The 17,144-nt window shown below is 52.9% G+C and overlaps 1 protein-coding gene across 1 annotated transcript in view; it reads right to left on the reverse strand.

The window, feature by feature from the left end:
- The window catches only part of ADAMTS7 (ADAM metallopeptidase with thrombospondin type 1 motif 7), a 50,649-nt gene that overhangs the window by 32,219 nt on the left and 1,286 nt on the right, over positions 1-17,144 (reverse strand). Inside the window, exons 3-11 of the mRNA XM_055717080.1 lie at positions 12,481-12,652; positions 9,763-9,959; positions 8,386-8,469; positions 7,631-7,755; positions 6,458-6,607; positions 5,580-5,723; positions 1,415-1,559; positions 1,196-1,288; positions 107-252 (exon numbers count right to left, since the gene is read on the reverse strand). Coding sequence (XP_055573055.1) covers positions 107-252; positions 1,196-1,288; positions 1,415-1,559; positions 5,580-5,723; positions 6,458-6,607; positions 7,631-7,755; positions 8,386-8,469; positions 9,763-9,959; positions 12,481-12,652 — 1,256 coding nt within the window. The remainder of the gene's footprint in view (positions 1-106; positions 253-1,195; positions 1,289-1,414; positions 1,560-5,579; positions 5,724-6,457; positions 6,608-7,630; positions 7,756-8,385; positions 8,470-9,762; positions 9,960-12,480; positions 12,653-17,144) is intronic.

Here is a 17,144-nt window from a genome sequence, read left to right on the forward strand (position 1 = left end):
GCCAGTCCCCAGCTTTATGGGGTGATAAGGAATCGTTGGGCTCATCTCTTAAATGGGGTCGCGTGGAGGGGCTGGGGGAGCCCCGGGGGAGCGAGGGCTGGCTTACGTGGGGTTGCTGCACTGCCTCTCGGCGCTCTGCACGCCCGCGCCGCAGCTGCGGGAGCAGGCAGCCCACGAGCTCCAGGAGCCCCAGCCGCCGTCGATCGCGTCGGGACGGTAACCCACGGGCACGCACTCGCCATTGAAGCACCACTGCAAAGGGATGGGCCAGACGAAGAGAAAACAAGGTTTAAGGATGCAGTAATGGACGTTGAGTCTGAGAGCCCGGCTGCGGGGAGTACTGAAACCCAGCACCCACACTGCCCCGTGGAAATCCACGCTTCGCTCACACGGAGGTGTCGGGGGTCAGCGGGGCTCTGCCAGAGCCCGGCACAGCTCTAAGCAATAGGAAATTCAGAGATGTTGGGCTGTTTGAGGATTTGTCTCAGGCAACGCATCCAAACCTCCACCAAGACCCCTCAGCAAGGGGATTCATAGCCCGATCCGAGCCCAGAGGGAAGAGCCAGCCAGGCACAGCCACGGACAAGGGCACAGCAGGAGGTTTCGCAGGGGGCAGTGGCTAAGCCCAGGGTCACCCCCAGCGCTCTGGGGCCAGCTCTCCAGGAGGGGACACTGAACCTAACAAGCAGAGACATTTATGTTAACTTGGGCAGGAAAACCCTGTTCTGGAAAAGCGATGCACAACAGCTCTGTCCCAGGACTGCCGCAGGACAGGAGCCAGCATCACCCGTGCAAGGGTGACCAGAGCTGGCTGCAGACAGCTGGTCCCCTCCGCACCCCACACCCAGCACAGCACCCACCGAGCTGCCGCAGCGCTGCTGGACCCCCCCGGACCCCAGAGTGGGGAGAGGTGCCTGCCCTGCGGGGGGGCAGGACCCAGAGACCAGCACCCACCACTGCAGCAGACCGAGAGCAGCAGAAGCCCTGTACCCTCCTGCCACGGTAATTAACGGCGGGTTTCACCTTCTGAAGGTGTTTTCAGCTTGGCTGGAGTCTGTCCCTCCCTGGCACCTGCAGGTTTTTGGGCAGAGCAAGGGCAGCGAGAGGAGCCTGCCCTGGTGGGCTGGAGCCTGTGAAATTCTGGTGTGCAGAACAAGGAGCCTCTGCAGCCGCAGAGGGGACTGCCCCCCCTTACCTTGTTCTCCCCACATGCTGTACCGTCAACGGCAGCGTCCAGCTTGGAGTGGCACGTGTTCCCCACCGTGCACCACAGTGTGTTGCAGACGCTCTGCAGAAAACATGGTTGCACAGGACACAGTTAGTGCACTGGCCGACCCATGCAAAGCCCCCCACCCGCAGGGAGCCCCTCCAAGCCACGCAAGCCCATGTTACATCAGGGAGGACCCTGGCTTACATCCATGTCGTCGCAGAAGGTGGAGTAGGCACCGTACTGCAGCCGGCACTGGTGGCTCACGTCGTAGAGGACGCCCGGGGGCACCAGGGGGTAGTCCAGCACCTCCCGGGCAGGGGGGTCATCCAGGCACAGCCCCCAGCCCCGGCTGAAAGACAAAGGTCAGAGCAGCATCACCACCAGCCTGGCACACCCGTACAACGCTCCGGCAGCTGCTAATGGAGGAGCTGAGCATCTCAGTAATGCACACTCACTATGAGAAGTAATTAGCGTTTCTAGCTGATATGACCCTGGCTCTCCAATCAGCCCTGGAGCCGCTCCAGCATGCAGAGGGGCACGTGTGGGTACCTGCTTTTCAGGGTGGGTGCTCACTCCTGCAGCGATCACCCCACGGCCCCTGGGCAGGGCAGGTTATGGGGAGGCAAAGGCAGCACCAGCTTCTCTGTGCAGCTGCTGAGTCGGTGCCTTGCACACTCCCCCTTTCGCATCTGGGATGCCCCTCTCCCCCTGACAGAAAGCCAGAAATATCATTTTCCCTGGGAATAATCCCCTGGATTTGTGCTTTGTGAACAAGTCATCAGCTCAGACCTCAGCTGGGACCCCGCTTTTGCCATTCAAGGCGAAGGGTTTCATCAAACAAACATCTCATTGCTGAGAAACAGATGCTGTCCCTGTGCTCGTACATCACGCTGACCCCAGAAACATCCCTGCGGACACCGCAACCCGTGTGTCAACTAAGAGAAATAAAGTAGATTGTCAGCGGCAAAACGCACTCACCCTCCTACTTGCCACTACAAACAGTGCTCAAATTGTGCTGGACAGGCTGTCTTTAGAAAAAGAGATATTAAAACTGAGCTATCAAGGCAGCCGGTGGCAGGCAGCCAGGCTGCGGGAGCCGCAAGGGACGGTCCTGGCTGCCTCTCTCTACTCCGAGTGCCTTTGCTACGGTATTTCACAAACACACAAGAAATTGTCACTAGTTTAGCTTTCAGTGTTGATTTAAACAAACTTGTTTCCAGCAAGGCAGTCTCTGGCGAGGGTTTCTCAGCAGATTAGATTACTTTGGCTTGTTGTGATTGGGAACAGGTCTAAATTAACTTGAAACAAGATTCCTTTTTAAGCCAAACCAGCAACAGAGAAACAAGGGCCAGCAGCATGGGAGAGCTCCTGCTTTGGGGTACTGGAAGTGCCACAGGGCGATGACCAGCAGATGTGGCATCTCCTCCTCCCTTTCCCATCCCACCCCAGTGAGGTTCACACTGGACACCTGCAAACAGCTCGCTTGGCTGGAGACAACCCCTTCAAATACCGTATGTTTTTACAAGCAGCTTCCCTGTTGGAAAAATCAGTAAACAGGTTGCTTTCAGCAGCCCAGGGGCTCTAAAGTCTCTGCTCCCAAGTTCACAACAGCGGGAGCATCCTGCCTCTCCCAGCCCGGCGGGGAGGGAAGGATCACTGCGGGCGCTGCAGGGCTGAGCTGCGATGAATTAAGTGTGGAGAAGGCAGCTGGTCGCAGGATCGCGGTGCAGCCTGCTCCAGGCATACAGAGGCACTGCAGCTCTTTTTTTTCTTTACCTGCTAGGTGGAAAACACTTCAAAGGAAGTTCTTTAAAAATGGAAAGAATGATATATTTACTGGGGAAAGTCCAGGCTTAAGCACTGGGCTACTGCATGAGCTACATGCATGATACCTGTGCTCCTTTGGACTAGTTCACCAACTGTCTGTTTGGGTACCAGCACATGGGTCCCCGCACATCACCCCAAAACCGCCCCCAACCCTCTCCTTGCCCTCTGCTACGCTTGTGGCACTTTCTGTCTTGCCCCAGTTTATGAGAGGTCTCCATCCCAGTACGGGGAGTGATTTAGATTTGCTGTCAGCTTTCCAGTCCTAGGTTCACAATCTATTTCTTCATTAAATATTTTACAATCGTTCTACTGGTCTCTTCAACTTGGCCAAAACACATTACTGAGCCAGCAAAAATTGGATAAGTTTCCCTTTGGCTTTGCAGCGATATGCAATAAACCACACACTGCCATAAAAATGCACAGGGGTCTGTGCTGCGTCTGCCTGTTTCAGTCTGCTCATTAACAAGCCGGATGATGGAGTAGATGGTATGATGATTAAATCCCCATATGTGAGCAGGCTGGGAGGATCTGCAGATACGTTTGAGAGCAGGATTAAAATTCCAAAAGCTCTTGGAGAACTGGAGGAAGGGTCCAAAAACCCAGGATAGAATTCAATAAAAACAAAGGCGAGGATTGGAGCTTGGGAAGAACCAGCTGCGCAGCGAGGGGATCTGGCAGAAGTGGCAGAGCAGCGATGCAGCAGGCAGGGCTGCGTGCTGCCGGTGGAGCAGGGCGGCAAAGGCAGGGGAAGACCAGCCCTCCCCAGGCTCTGGGAAAGCAGGGAATCAGCTGGAAGGAGCCCACGGGAGGATGATGGAAAAAGACCTCCAGCACTGTGCAAAGAAGCTGAAAAACTGGTTGTCTGACCTAGAGAAAAGACCGAAGGGAGACGAGACAACCTGCAGCTGTGCCAAGGCTGCTGAGACGAAGGGAGGCTGCTCCGTGCTGCTGCACGCTGGCGGTGCAGGCAGGGCATCCGTGAGATACCAGAGCCCATCTTTCAAGGGCATTCCACCAGCCGGGCTGGGGAAGAGGTCACGTCACAGTGAGGGGTGGAGAGCAAAAAGCCTTACAGCACCTTCTGACTCCTCTGAGGATTCGAGGGAGAAAATCACGGGATGCCAGGGAGGGCTCACCTGGGGAGTGCTGCCACAACCCGGGGCTGACGGGATGCCCAGGTCCAGAGTGGTCCCTCTGCCTCAAGGAGCATCACTACCCGCCCTGTGCCAGCCTCCCCCATCAGCCTGAACGAGGGATGCTTGTTCCTGGGGGGACACAGCGGCCACAGCAGGGAGGTGGCGTCTTCTTCCATTGCCCCGGTGTGTCCGAGTGGACCCCAACCCACAGCCTTGCCAAGAGGGTCACCCAGCCCCGGCTGCACCCAGGGCCTCACCCACAGCACCGGGGCCGTGCCGCTGTTGATGACAGGAGTTATTTTCAGATGCTTAAACGTTTGGCAGCGCTTGTAAAATAACAATCTTTCCTAAGATAATAATCAACGTCTGAGAGGGCTGCTTTTTTCCCCCAAAAAACGTGAGGTTTGTTCCAAGCACACCCAGCAACCCCAGGTCAGCAGGGTCTCCTTTTCTGGCTCACTTCTTCCCGTTCTCCTGCCAGCACCGCATTATAACACACTCATGTCTGTGCTGGCAAGGGACCTCTCCTTCACTTGGGCCATGTCGCAGCTGGTGAAAGACGCCTGCCGGGCTCTGCTCTGCTCTTAAGGAAGAGCTGCCCCTCCTAGGGGGAGCAGCAAGACCAAAACCCAACCAGAGAAGCATCCAGCTGCTCTTTTTCTTCCCCATCACAGCTCATAGCAGCCCAAGGTCATGGCAAGCAGGAAATTCTTAATCCAAAAGTGAAGGTTAAAAGCAGAGGGCCAAGAACGCTGCAGATACGAGTGCGCTCCATTCCACCGAAAGCCGTAAATCAACAATAATTCATCCTGCATGGGGGCCAAGCCCACATCCCAGGCTGGGATTTAGAAATGGGAGCTCAGCCTCCCTGCCATGGAAATGCCAGTCCCTCGCCCAGCAATCCCCATTGCTGTTTCTTGCCGATGCTCTCACTGTTTTCTAACTTTCCTGTAGCAAGGAAGGAAAATGTTTCCCCAGTGCAAGCCACTGGCTGACAAATGTAAATCTCTGGGCCATGTTCCTAGGAACTTAATAACAACAGGCTGAAAAATCAGCCATGGGGTGCTAAAAATAAACAGATGCACAGAAGAATTTGGCTCGGTTTCATCCTCCTGCCTACAGGCAAACATCATCTGCCCCGTGCAGAGCACCAAAGAAAACTGCACAGAGCATCGAAGAAAACCACTCTGGCTTTGTTTGTTCAAGCCACCATCCCTGTGCCAAACGCTCGTGCTGCTTCTCTGTTCAAGCCTCCATCCTTCACAGCATGGACCAAAGCAACCAAGTGGGGTAAAAGCATCCCCATGTGCCCTGGGGCTGACTACTGAGCGAAATCGGCTGCAGACCCAAGCCCTGAGCCACCCCAGCACCCCACGAGTGAGGAAGAAGAGGAAGGCAGGACTTACTCAAGGAATCGTGTGATGTACTCGCGGCTGCAGCGGGACCAGGTGAGTGGGGACGTGTCATACAGGAGCTGTGGAGACATGATGAAAGGTCTTTTCCCAACTGGCTCACAGTCATTGCTGCTTCCATCATGCTGAATCCCAAAACTGTGTAAGAGCACAGTCCCACAAAGGAGAGGTGAGCCGCACGCCGCTACAACCGCGCAGCCTCTCTGCTTTCCAGCACAATGACACGCGACGCCAGACATCGCAGAGCATCCCAGCTCCACGTGGACTCAGTCATTAACAGGACCGGGGGACCTGGCTGTGTGGGACACTTAAGTGATACCAGGGACATCGCCCTGAACTTTGTCCCATGCTTTTATTTCAGCTTTCTTACTGAAAACTCAGCCAAGAAAAAAGTAATGAGGATACTGACCAAGATCAAGTGAATTAAGCTACCCAGGTACGTGTTTTTACCATGCAACCATAACAGAACCATAGTTCTACTATGAACTATAATGTTCAAATGATCTTGTCAAAATTCAATTGAAATCAGGGCAAGCAAAATTGCTGATTCTAGACACAAATTCTATTTTAAAACTTCTTAATGGGCAACCCTCTTCTCCAAAACTTTCAGCATCAGCAACATGGGGTAATACACAATTGCAATTTGTCCAGGTTGCCTTGGGTTACATGATTTTCCTTAAACCTGGGGCAACCCAAAGCTTAACTCTGAAATGGAATTCCCAGGGTAAGTTCTCGCAGGTACAGAGGACGGTTTGCACCAGTGAGGAACCGCTTGGCAATCTTCTCCCAACTTCCACCCGCGCTTTCTCAAGCCCTGACTGAGCAGCGCAGAGGACAGAGGTCAGAGGAGAGGAGGAGGAAGCCGGTGGTACCTGTGTCCGAGCTCGTGGGCCACGGTGAAGGCCAGGGGCAGTCCCGTGTCCTCGTTGATGTTGCAGCTCCTGTGGGGCTGGCACATCCCCGCCACGTGGGACAGACCCAGGGTCTCGCAGGGTCTGTTCATCGCTGCACAGATGTCCTTCCTTGGGCGATGGAGACAACGAACACACAGACACAGAGCAAAGAGGCGGTTTGAAAGCGGCAGGATCCACCACGAGAAGGAGCACAGGACACGTCCCAGCCCACAGAGGAAGACACAGGGACACTGGCCAAACAGAAGTGAGAATGGAGACATCCAACATCTTTCCACAATGGAAAGATTTATGACCTTTCCTTTCCTCTTTACTCTCCCAGTAGCCCCGGCTCGTTATTAAACCTGATTAATGGGAACTGCTAGCCAGCTTGGCTATGCTTATTCCATTGTATAAATAAAGCTGATGCTGGGAATAATTAAGCAATTACTACATCGCTGGGGGAAGCACATCTCAGGGGTGCTGTGGTCCAGGGCAGAGGAGCTCCAGCCACCCAGGAGGAGCAACTCCTTTGAAATACACAACCTGAAGTGCCTTGTTCCTGCTACAAAGCAAACTTCCTAAAGGAGATAAAACTGTTGGGGGTTGTGAATCATCACACAAACCACCACGATACTGCCAACAGCCAAGGCACTGCAGCTTGACACCATCAAACTATGTTTTGACTGCAAGGTATATAAACTTGGCCAGAGGCATGAGTTCCTGTGAGCTTCATGGGAGGTCAGGGGCTTTCTCAGAGGCTCCTCTGCCAATCCCAGCATTAGCCTCCAAGGAAAAAAGGAGGGTTAATCCCTGTGTACATCCTCTGGGAGGATCCAGCCATTCTGGGGCTTGGCAATAGAGCCATGATGAAAACCAGGTTTGGAAACCTTAGCTGCTAGTCAACCGGGAGCTGTCTCCAGGTTTAAACCTGAGATTTGAGACCAGTTCCAGCCATTGGGACCAGGTTATCTTCAGATTTCATGTTACATACCCTATGTATAGGGGTCCAGGCAGGGCTCGGGCATAAGAGTGAGATTTCAACCACTCCTACTGAGATGCTTCCCCGGCTGTCCATCTGCCTGCAGCGGGCAGGCTTGTTCCTAGCTGCCAGTGTAGCATCTACAGCATAAAATCAGCTCATGGGCACGATACCTTGTGAGCAGGACTGCGACATCATGATGCAGGGGATGGGAATCTCCTTTAACGTTGATGCTCTTCTGCCACTTGCAAAAGCTTCTCAAGGTGTTGTCTGCGTGGTGGGAGATTTTCAGATCCTCCTGCCAACATAATTAAATGTCTGCGGTCATATTGCTGCTGGATCTGTCGGGTTTTTGGGATGCAGGGGGGAAGGGTCTGATCTCAGACACATCAGAATGGAATCGGGAGTAACTGCCATCCAGACGGAATTACTCCGTATTTATAGGTTGTAGGCTGGGCGGGAGTACAGCCCTTTTCTGCTTTCTTTTCATCTATGAGTCAACCAAAACATTAAATCATCTGGTAATAGGGGTTAAGAAACACTGTGGGCAAATATCCCATCCTGGCTGATGGCGAAGGATGCAGCTGGGGAGCCCGTCTGAGCGGCGTCAGGCTCCCTGCGAGCCACCGCTGCAGCTGGGAGCACAAACAAGTCCCAGCTACCGGCGGTGATGCTGCGTTATCATAAATTATTACAAGAATCGGACCCCGCAGCTCCTCTGACGACACCGTTCCCTGGACTTTACCAGGGCTGTAGCCCATGCAGAAGTCAAGGCAGCAAGGCACAGGCGCCCGCGTTTATCTTACACAGCTTCATCTGGGCCAAAAAGACAGCACAAGAGAAAGCTTACGGGCTTCCAAGGGCAGCTCCCCGTGCGTCCCAGCCTGGCTGCCAGGACGGTGTGTGAGTCACCCTGTTTTCTTTTTACCTCTTCATCCTCCAGCAGGATGAGTCGCACTATCGCAATGTTGATGGGGTTCCCAATGCTGGCGTGGTGGAACAGTCCCGCCACCTGCAACAGCCACAAGCCAAAGAAATAAAGCACCCCCCAAAAAAAACAACCTTGCCCTGCAATGCTGCTGCTAGTAAGTACATCTGCAGGGGAACACAAGCTCGAGGGGAAGCTACTGAAGGTTGTTGACAACATCTCGGGGAATTCCCCCAAATGAAAGACAAGATCAGACGCAGACCTGGACTAAAGCGTTCAGAGTGTGACGACATCCACTTAAAGTTGATATAATCTGTGTAGCACATTAAAACTCAACCAGAAACGCCCCGGGGAACACCTCTGCTTTCACTCCTAATAAATGTTTAACACCTCAAAGGAAACCTGAGCTCTCCGGGTGTCTTCACCGACTCCCAGAACCCCAAGGATGTTACCCTGAGCTCCTCTGCCCAAACCCACCTTCTTCTGGCCGTCAGCCAAAGCCCTCCTCTGAAATGCAAATAGGTGCTACCCTGGCAGCCCAAGAGTCAACAGACTGAGCCAACTCGTGCCGTTATGGCACCAGCATCCACCCACCCTGGCCAGATTCCCAATGGAGCCCACCACAATCTTCCCTTAACTGTCCTCAGTGGCACCTTCCCAGGAAAGTCATCCACGTCCCTCCTGCTAACCAGGCTAGTGCCGGCACTGGCTCCAACGGCAGCCGCCCTGGGATGCTCCATCAGCAGGCACGGCCAGCCCTGAGTTCGAGGGAGTCTGAGCCAAATCTCCCACGTCCCTGCAGGTCTCTCCTCCTGCAAGGAGGTTTCCTTATCACACAGAGGGCGGTGGGTGGCCCTCGGGCAAGCTTCAGGGTGGTTCCAGCTTCATCTGCATCCCCATGCCCAAGCTGCCCGCATGCCTGCCTGGGGGGAGCTGCGGTGGCACAACCATGGGCAGCACCAACCACCTCCCATCCCTGGAGCACCTCTGCCTTGGGGGATCTCCCTGGGAGGCCACATCCCGGGGGCACCTCTGCCTTGGGGGATCTCCCTGGGAGGCCAAGTTATCCATCCCCATGGAGGGAAGGATGAGGGAACAGCCCTTGAGCCCCATGGGGAAGGTGAAACCACTGCGGGCTGAGCTGCTCCCGCCTGCACGGAGATTTTGGCCTCAGGGCTGCTGACAGCGACCCATCCTCCCGTGGTGCACCGAGCACCGAGCAATGCAGAAAAGTCAACATGCGGGTGGGAACAGCCTGTCTGAGAGGTTGCTGAGGTCCCACCAGGGATGAGTCCTGGCAAGCCCAGCAGTCTTTATGTCTCATAGCTGCGTCCCCGGGGACCAGGCGGCTCTGCCATCGAGAGGACCAGGACTCACCATGTTCATCACGGTCAGCACGTACTTCTCTATGTTCTCACTCCCATGGTATTCTATCATCTTGGTGTCTGCCACCACCAGCGTTTCCACCCACTTCTCCTTGCTGATGGAGCGCTGCTTTATTCTCCTCTTCCTGTGCTGCTTCTGTTCCCATCGTTCCCTTCGCTTCTCAGACCTCTCCAGGCTTTCCTGAGAATCTGAGGGATTAATGGGGGAAAAAGAAATTTTTTTGTAAAACATGTTCACCTTTGGTAAAATATCATCAAGGGCTTTTTATTTTTTAATTTAATTTAAAGAAATAACCTTTAGCTGCTGAGGAGGCTCCACACTTAGACACCTAACCTATGTGTAAGTTGTTGTGCTGTATGTTCTAAAAAAATCATTGGGGGGTTGAAGACACCGACCTCAACATTAGCATGATAGAAAAATAAATAAATAAAGCATCTGAAGTAATTTCTTTGACTGGAACAGGGTCTGCAATATTCCATGAGGAACACGGAGCCTCCCAGAGCAGAGCGCTTAGGGTTCGCGTTGACATAGGAATTTATAGGCGACCCTGCAGAGATGCTTGAGCACACGCCACTGAGAAACAACCCTGGTGGCTCAGCATTTCTGATTACCATCACAAATCTGTATTTTGCAGGGAGAGATGGCTCCCCAACATGATAAACTCTGCGCCCTCAAAGCTGGACTGATGTCTTGAGCCAAATCCCAAGGATCATCGGTGTCCTGGGCAAGACCATGACACCTCGGCTGCATGGAGGCTGAACTCTGCTCCTTCCCAGGGAGAAACAACAGGAACATTCACTGGGCTGAAAAGAGTCCGGAGGCGGACAAGAGCTCGGACGCTCCTCACGCAACCCAGCAACTGGGAATTCTCAAGCAGAGACTTTTCCTGTGACATTGCTCCAAGATCATGGTCAGGGTCAGCCCCAAGCTGGGTAAAGGCTTTGCAAACCACATCCCACACAGTGGGAATTGCCTTTACGACTAGTTTCTAAGGGCTTAGCCTTACTTTGCTAACAATGGACTTTTACATTTTATGGACTATACTGTACGTTAGCTGTGAAAGAGTGTTTTATCCCCCAGCCTGAAAAATCCCAAGTATCTGGATAATTTGATGAATTGCTAATACCGCTGTGACAGTTTAATCGAAACAGCTTCCTTGGAGCTTGCTTCCATTGTGTCCTTTGCTGCTAAGCTTCCAGCTGGGACGTGAAGGTACTGCAGAGGGCTCCTGGGATCCCAGGGAGGGCTTGCGTGGCATTTTCCCTTTGAGATCCCTCTTAAACACCCACCCAGCTGTACACACAGGCTGCACTGTGTACTGACAGAAGCTAAATAACACCTAACAGCCTAACACCATCTGGCCGTGTGGTGTTTTGCAAAGAAAACCAGCAATACCTCAGTACAACATGAAAGGCTTGCAGTAATTAAAATCCTACAGACTTTTGGTTCCCTTCCCAGGGCACACACATCACATCCACTGTGCCAGCCCACAGTGCAGTAGAGATCCACACGCATTACACACGGGCCACTTACACCCAGTGAAATTCATTTACAAGGACTAGAGTTCAAAGTCTAGAAGAAGCATTAGGATTATTATCAAAGATTAAATAATTAATTCAGATTAACAGAAGATGCCTGAAGATAACCTGATAGAGAAAAAAAAACCCCGTTTCTGAAAGCAGAGCACTGTAGGAAATACGCAAAACAAGATGCACTGCCTGGAAAGTGAAGTTTCACTGATGCAGATGAGGAGTAAAGTGCCGGTGAGCTGCTGGGGATGCACAGAATCCCTCATTACTTAAAATCTTGGGTTTGGAAGTTTATCCAACCCATCTGCTCTAGATAGAGGAGAAGGAACCGGCATGCACCCTCTGCCCTGCAGCAGAGAGACTCCCGGGCAGTGACCGGGTTTCACTCCCAAAGTCCAATGCCCCAGCAGGTCAGAAACTGATCTTTGCAAGGAAATGAAAACAAATACTCAGTCTCCACATCACGGGATGCTTGCAGCAGGGCTGGGAGGAAAAGACGAGAGCGAGAGGCCCAAGGATTGGCAGGCATTGAGTCATGCAAGTGAGAAACATAAGAAAACACAGAAAAACTGGCAGGAGAAAAAGAAAAAAAAATCCCCAGTCTTCTTTCTACAGTGATTCCTGTGACTTGTGGGCTCCAGTCACTACTGTCACAAACCCGCCGCCTGGCACTGGGCAAGCAATCCTGACCAGCAATTTGAACACGCCTTCCCATAATAAGAATGCTTGTGGGAATGGCTGCACGGGCACCCCTGGGGCTTTCCCCCAGCGAGCAGCTCCAGCCCATGGGACACTCAGCCGCCAGCAGCACCGCTGGCCACACACCTCCCACGCCACGTGCCACCCCACAGGCACCGCACAGCCCACGCTCCGTCCCCTCCCCGCTGCTGGCTCAGTCTTTCGGTCCGAGGGTTTTCTTTCTTGCCAGCCTATGTGGCGAGAGGGACCTCCAGCCCAACTTGCCAAACTCAATCTAAGGGCAATCCGTGTCGTTGATGGATGCTGGGAGATCAAGGCAGCAGCTGGATGCCACGTTTTAAGACTAACGAGTCTGCAGAGGCAACACAGTGGACTAAAGCTTGGACCTGCTCCCTTTCCCTTTCTACGATGTGCTTCATGCAGACCGTGGGCCCCAGCTACTACCAGCTCATTGCAAAATGCAAGATGAAGGGGACAATACCTTGCACACCACAGGTTTCCCGTGAAGCTGGTGGCCCGCTGTCTTGCTCTGCCCCATGCTCAGGCACCTGGCGCTTGTATATCCTGTGGGGCTGTGCTGCTCCATCCTCCCGAAAGCTGGTGGCCACTGGTTCGATGAAATAGTCCTCGTTCATGAGCTGAAACACGCCTTTCTGGCAGGGAGAGACAAAGTTGTCACCATGAAGCCAGCTGTGTCTAGCACAGACTCACAATGAAGAACCTGGGAATGGGAGAGGGTTTGCAAAATTTTCCAGGAAGAAATAGGTCTTCTCTAAATAAACTGTTTTTATGGATATTTTGAGCTCTAAACTCCCAGACAGAGTCCGCATGGAGTGATCATGAAGAAAGCAAAAAGCTAAAGAGACCCCATCACAAAGTGCAGACAGGTGATGACCCCAATGGGTGTCAGGGACTGCAGGGATGCTGAGATGGAGAAACGTCTCCTCCAGAGCACACCAGGAACAGGCACACAAAGGGTCTCAGACTGTGCTCCCACCACCTCGCCCCGACCTTCCTGGAGCCACTCTGGGGAGTCCGGGCAGACAGCCCAAAGGATGGCTTAGTGCGACACTGGTGTTTGGAGCACGTGTTGCACAAACGGAGGTGTTTTCCCAAGGATATCCTTATCCGATGCAGCCCATTGCTGCTGGCCTTTTGCACTGCCTAAGCACCACCACTGTGAACCATCGGGTTACAGACTTCCCCCAGAAAACCTCCAGGGAAGAGGAGGAGGAACCTGCAGGAGCACTCGGGCATGGCAGGAACTCCAGCCGAAGAAAGTCAGTCCCAGGACAAAGAGCACGGCCCCTCCATGCAGCAACAGAAGGACACGTAACTGGCATCTCTCCTTTTGCAGGAAACAACACCCTGAAACTTTCTTTGGTTTATTACGACCCCCCTGACCTGGCCCAGCTGCCACACGCCGTTACGGACTCGCCCACGGCTCCCCAGCCTCCCACTGCATCTCAAGAACAAAGAGCTGCACGGGAAGCTCTCGGATGGGCAGCTCTATCCCAAGGAATGGGAGCTCCTGCGCTCATCCAGCCAGACAGGGCGCTGCCGTGAGCAGCGTTTTGTAAATTTATTTTGCACCATAAGGCGACTCCATCGGCTCGTGGTTGCCTCAGAGCAGCCTTACGGTGCCCAGAGCAGGCTGAGTGTCTGCGCTCTCTCGGGAGCCTGCTCGTGCTCAGCTTTGCCTCCCGTGCTGTTGCTCTGACACGTTTAGTACTTTCCCACCCCAGGACAGGGCAGGGACAAAGTGAGAAGATCAAAACATGCCCCTACAACTCTTTCTAGTGTTTCCAAGACACAACAGCACTTAGGCTACTAGTGATGCTTTCTCACTGCTCATGCCGGGGAAGGGAAAACAGCTTCCTCCCTAATTAACTCCTTGCAAATGTAAAATAACACGGAGGAAACAGCATGGGGATGGGGAAGGAAAGGAAGGGGCCCACCGATATGCCCCCTTCTCTGTTTCCTGATGCAGGTTATTCTGAGCCGGGAAGGGAACAGAGATCACTGCCCCAGCTGAGATCTGCCCGGGGGCCACGTTTTGTCACCAACTGGCTCTGCAGTAGCACCGAGCAGCACTTGCTGCCCAGGGGAAGGTCCGGTTCCCTCCGTTTAAAACACACCTGGTTGACCTTTCTGCACTTTGCGTGTCCCAGTTCATCCCAGTAAGTGGTGCCAGCATCCCTAACCCCTGTCTCCTACTCCTTCACCATGGTCTGCAACAAGAGTGAGAAACAGCCTTGAAGAGGATGAAATTGCTCTGGCAAAACTACCCAAGAGAGAGCAGAACCCAGCTCTTACAACTCTATTTTAAAATCGTTGAGAGGAGGAATTTAAAGCCTTACAGTAGCACTGTAAGAAAGGTGAAGCCTGGTCACAGGAACAGGGAACTCGGAGGCTGGCCAAGGGTGTCACACAAGGCACAATTACTACATGCTACACCAGTAACGAACGTCGGAGCAGCGGCTGCACCGACAGCGGCGGGGAACTCAGCCCTTCGAGGCGCTGATGCAACTCAGTTCAACGCGTGAGGCAGCCACAAGCAAGAATTTTGGGACAGCCCATCCGTGCCTTACAGCTGGGAACGGCAGAGTGCAGCAAGACTGGGCTTGAAATGTACGGTATCAGCACCGTATTACATGTGTAAATGTAATATACTGCCCTAGCCTATAGCTCTGTGCTTTCCCACACCAGTAGCATGCTCCTTGTTTACACCCTGAAATACCAGCCATGCTTACAAGTGGTGTATGAGTAATTCCCTGTAATGAAGTCGTAGTTCAGAACACACTTTACTTTCCATAATTATCACAAGACACACAGCACGTTGCTAAGTGCACTTCTCTGTGGTTTACTATCTATCTGACAAAAAGCCACAGTCATTTTAAGACTGAGTGGAGAACGTTTAAAGCAACTTCAGGCTGCGTTTTGCTCACCCCTCGCAGTTTATGGGCTGCAGACCCTCTCGCAACGTCACGCTGCTGTCTTTTGTGAGCTAACAATTTTTTCTGCTTCTTAAAAAATAACACTAATCCAGAGCACTTGCACGACACTGATCATTCTCAACACACTTCACAGACCTTAATGATGGGGTTCACCAAACACCACTATGAAACAGGTGTTTTCAGGGGACACATTATGTGGATGGCAAATTATTTAACGAGTAACTTCTTTTTCTGCTTTCCCACCTGTAGTTACTTCACAAACAGAAGTTTAATTCTCTTAACCAGAATATATTTAAAACGTCCTGGGTGAACATCCTTCAGCCCATTCACTATTAGCAGCTTGGTTTTGCCTGACTTGCACTGCAAGACTGGATTTCTAAGTCTGACAGCAGATTTCAGCTCACTGGCAGAATGAGGCCACACAAATTTTTGCAGAACCATCATGTATTACTGGGGTGTCCCCGTGCAAATACGCATTCACGGGCATTTGCAACACTTTCTACTCCTGTGTACACTGCAGCCATCATACAAATGTTCACAGAAAAAGGAAACAAAAAGTTGTAGGTTCCTCCCAGGTGCATCAGTCTATTTTTTTATCTGAATGATGGGTTTGGCTATTTTGTGCAGCCTTCACCCCCCTGGAGATACGAAGTGCAGTGGTGAACAGCAAATGACCACATGAATTAAAGCTCCTGCAGATCTGGCCCTGGGTTACAGCTGCTTGGCACAAGCTCCTTCAACAGGCTGTGAAACAAATTAGCCCTCAAGAACTCCCTTGCAGAGGATCATACACATAGGGGTCTGCTCCAGCCTGCCTTTTCCTCCTTCGTAAATCCTCATCCTGATGGTGTTTTTTCCAGAGCATCTTCAATTCTGGGTCCCGAGCCAGTCACTTCACCATTAATCATCACCAGCTCCCACTCAAAATGAGTGAAATTTAGAATCCGAACCCCAGATATGCACATTTTAACCTGTGTTAGGGTTCCAAACACACCTAGCTGCTGCTAAATTTGGTAGGAAAAAGAGCAACCAACACCCTCCAGGACATGCCCAGCTCCTCTCCTGCCAGTCCTGCCCCACCATCCACCACGGTGGGGAAGCTCTGAGCTCTCGCAGCTTCAGGTGACAGAGGGGCAGCAGGGATGCTCCCTGCCGCACGCCCACGCACCACGCTCTGCTCTGCCCAAAACACAGCAGCACGCTCTTGCACCTCCAAAGGCAGCGATTTGGGTGGCCTCTGCAGAGCTGCCATTTAAAAGCCACCTCGCTCTACCGGGCTACCTCTGCATACAGACACACACTGCTTTTATTTAAACACAGGAAGGTTAAAATGCAAACACGGCCCCCAGCTGCACAAAGCCACCTGCGGCAGCCAGCAGAACAAGGAGCCGATCGAATTATCATCCCTCCAAACGCAGAAATGCTGAGCACGAGCACTGCTGGTCATCCCCCCCTCTGCGGCGGTGCCCCCCTCTGCCCTGCGCTGGGGACGTGGGGGGCTTTCCTGGGATCAGCAGCCCCTGTGAAGAGGAATCCCACCCACCCACCCACCCACCCTGCTACACCCAGTGCCCCCAGGGAAACCCAGCACCTCTGTCACCCCGAGCAGGGGCTGTGGCAACAGGGGTCTGCGCATCCCAGTTGTGCAGCAACGCTTCTGCAACGCCCCAGGAGGATTTAAACCCTGTGGGGAGCTGGTACCCACGCTAGCTAGATGCCACCGCACGCAGGTACAGACAGCGATGCTCGATGCTCACGTCCTGAATTTGCCTTGCTGAGTGCCAGCACCACAGTCTTACTTGTGAAAGTCACTTTGCCTTTCAGCAAAACTTATACTCTGACAGGTCACTACCACCTTCAGAAGTATTTGCAGCAGAATAAGGCAGCGGAGGTGCTCACAAAATGTAAACACTACACACGAGCTGCGTTACCATCAGTACCGCCAGGCTCCGCACACCTCGTTCTCAGATGCGTTTCTCATAATCCTACGTTTATGTACTAAGAGGTGGAGGCAATACGAGAGTTGCTCTCTTTGGGAGTCTGGACACAAACAAGTAAACCGAGTCCCGGAGAATTCCCAAACCACTGGAATCCATGGGAAATTTACAGTCAGCTCATCCACAGCCGCATCAAACCTACGTGATGAGACCCTGACCCTGCTGCTGTTGGGAGGAGTTTTGCTATCGCT

Source organism: Falco cherrug, chromosome 7 (assembly GCF_023634085.1).
Source record: "Falco cherrug isolate bFalChe1 chromosome 7, bFalChe1.pri, whole genome shotgun sequence".
In the NCBI taxonomy this organism is placed as follows: Eukaryota; Metazoa; Chordata; class Aves; order Falconiformes; family Falconidae; genus Falco; species Falco cherrug.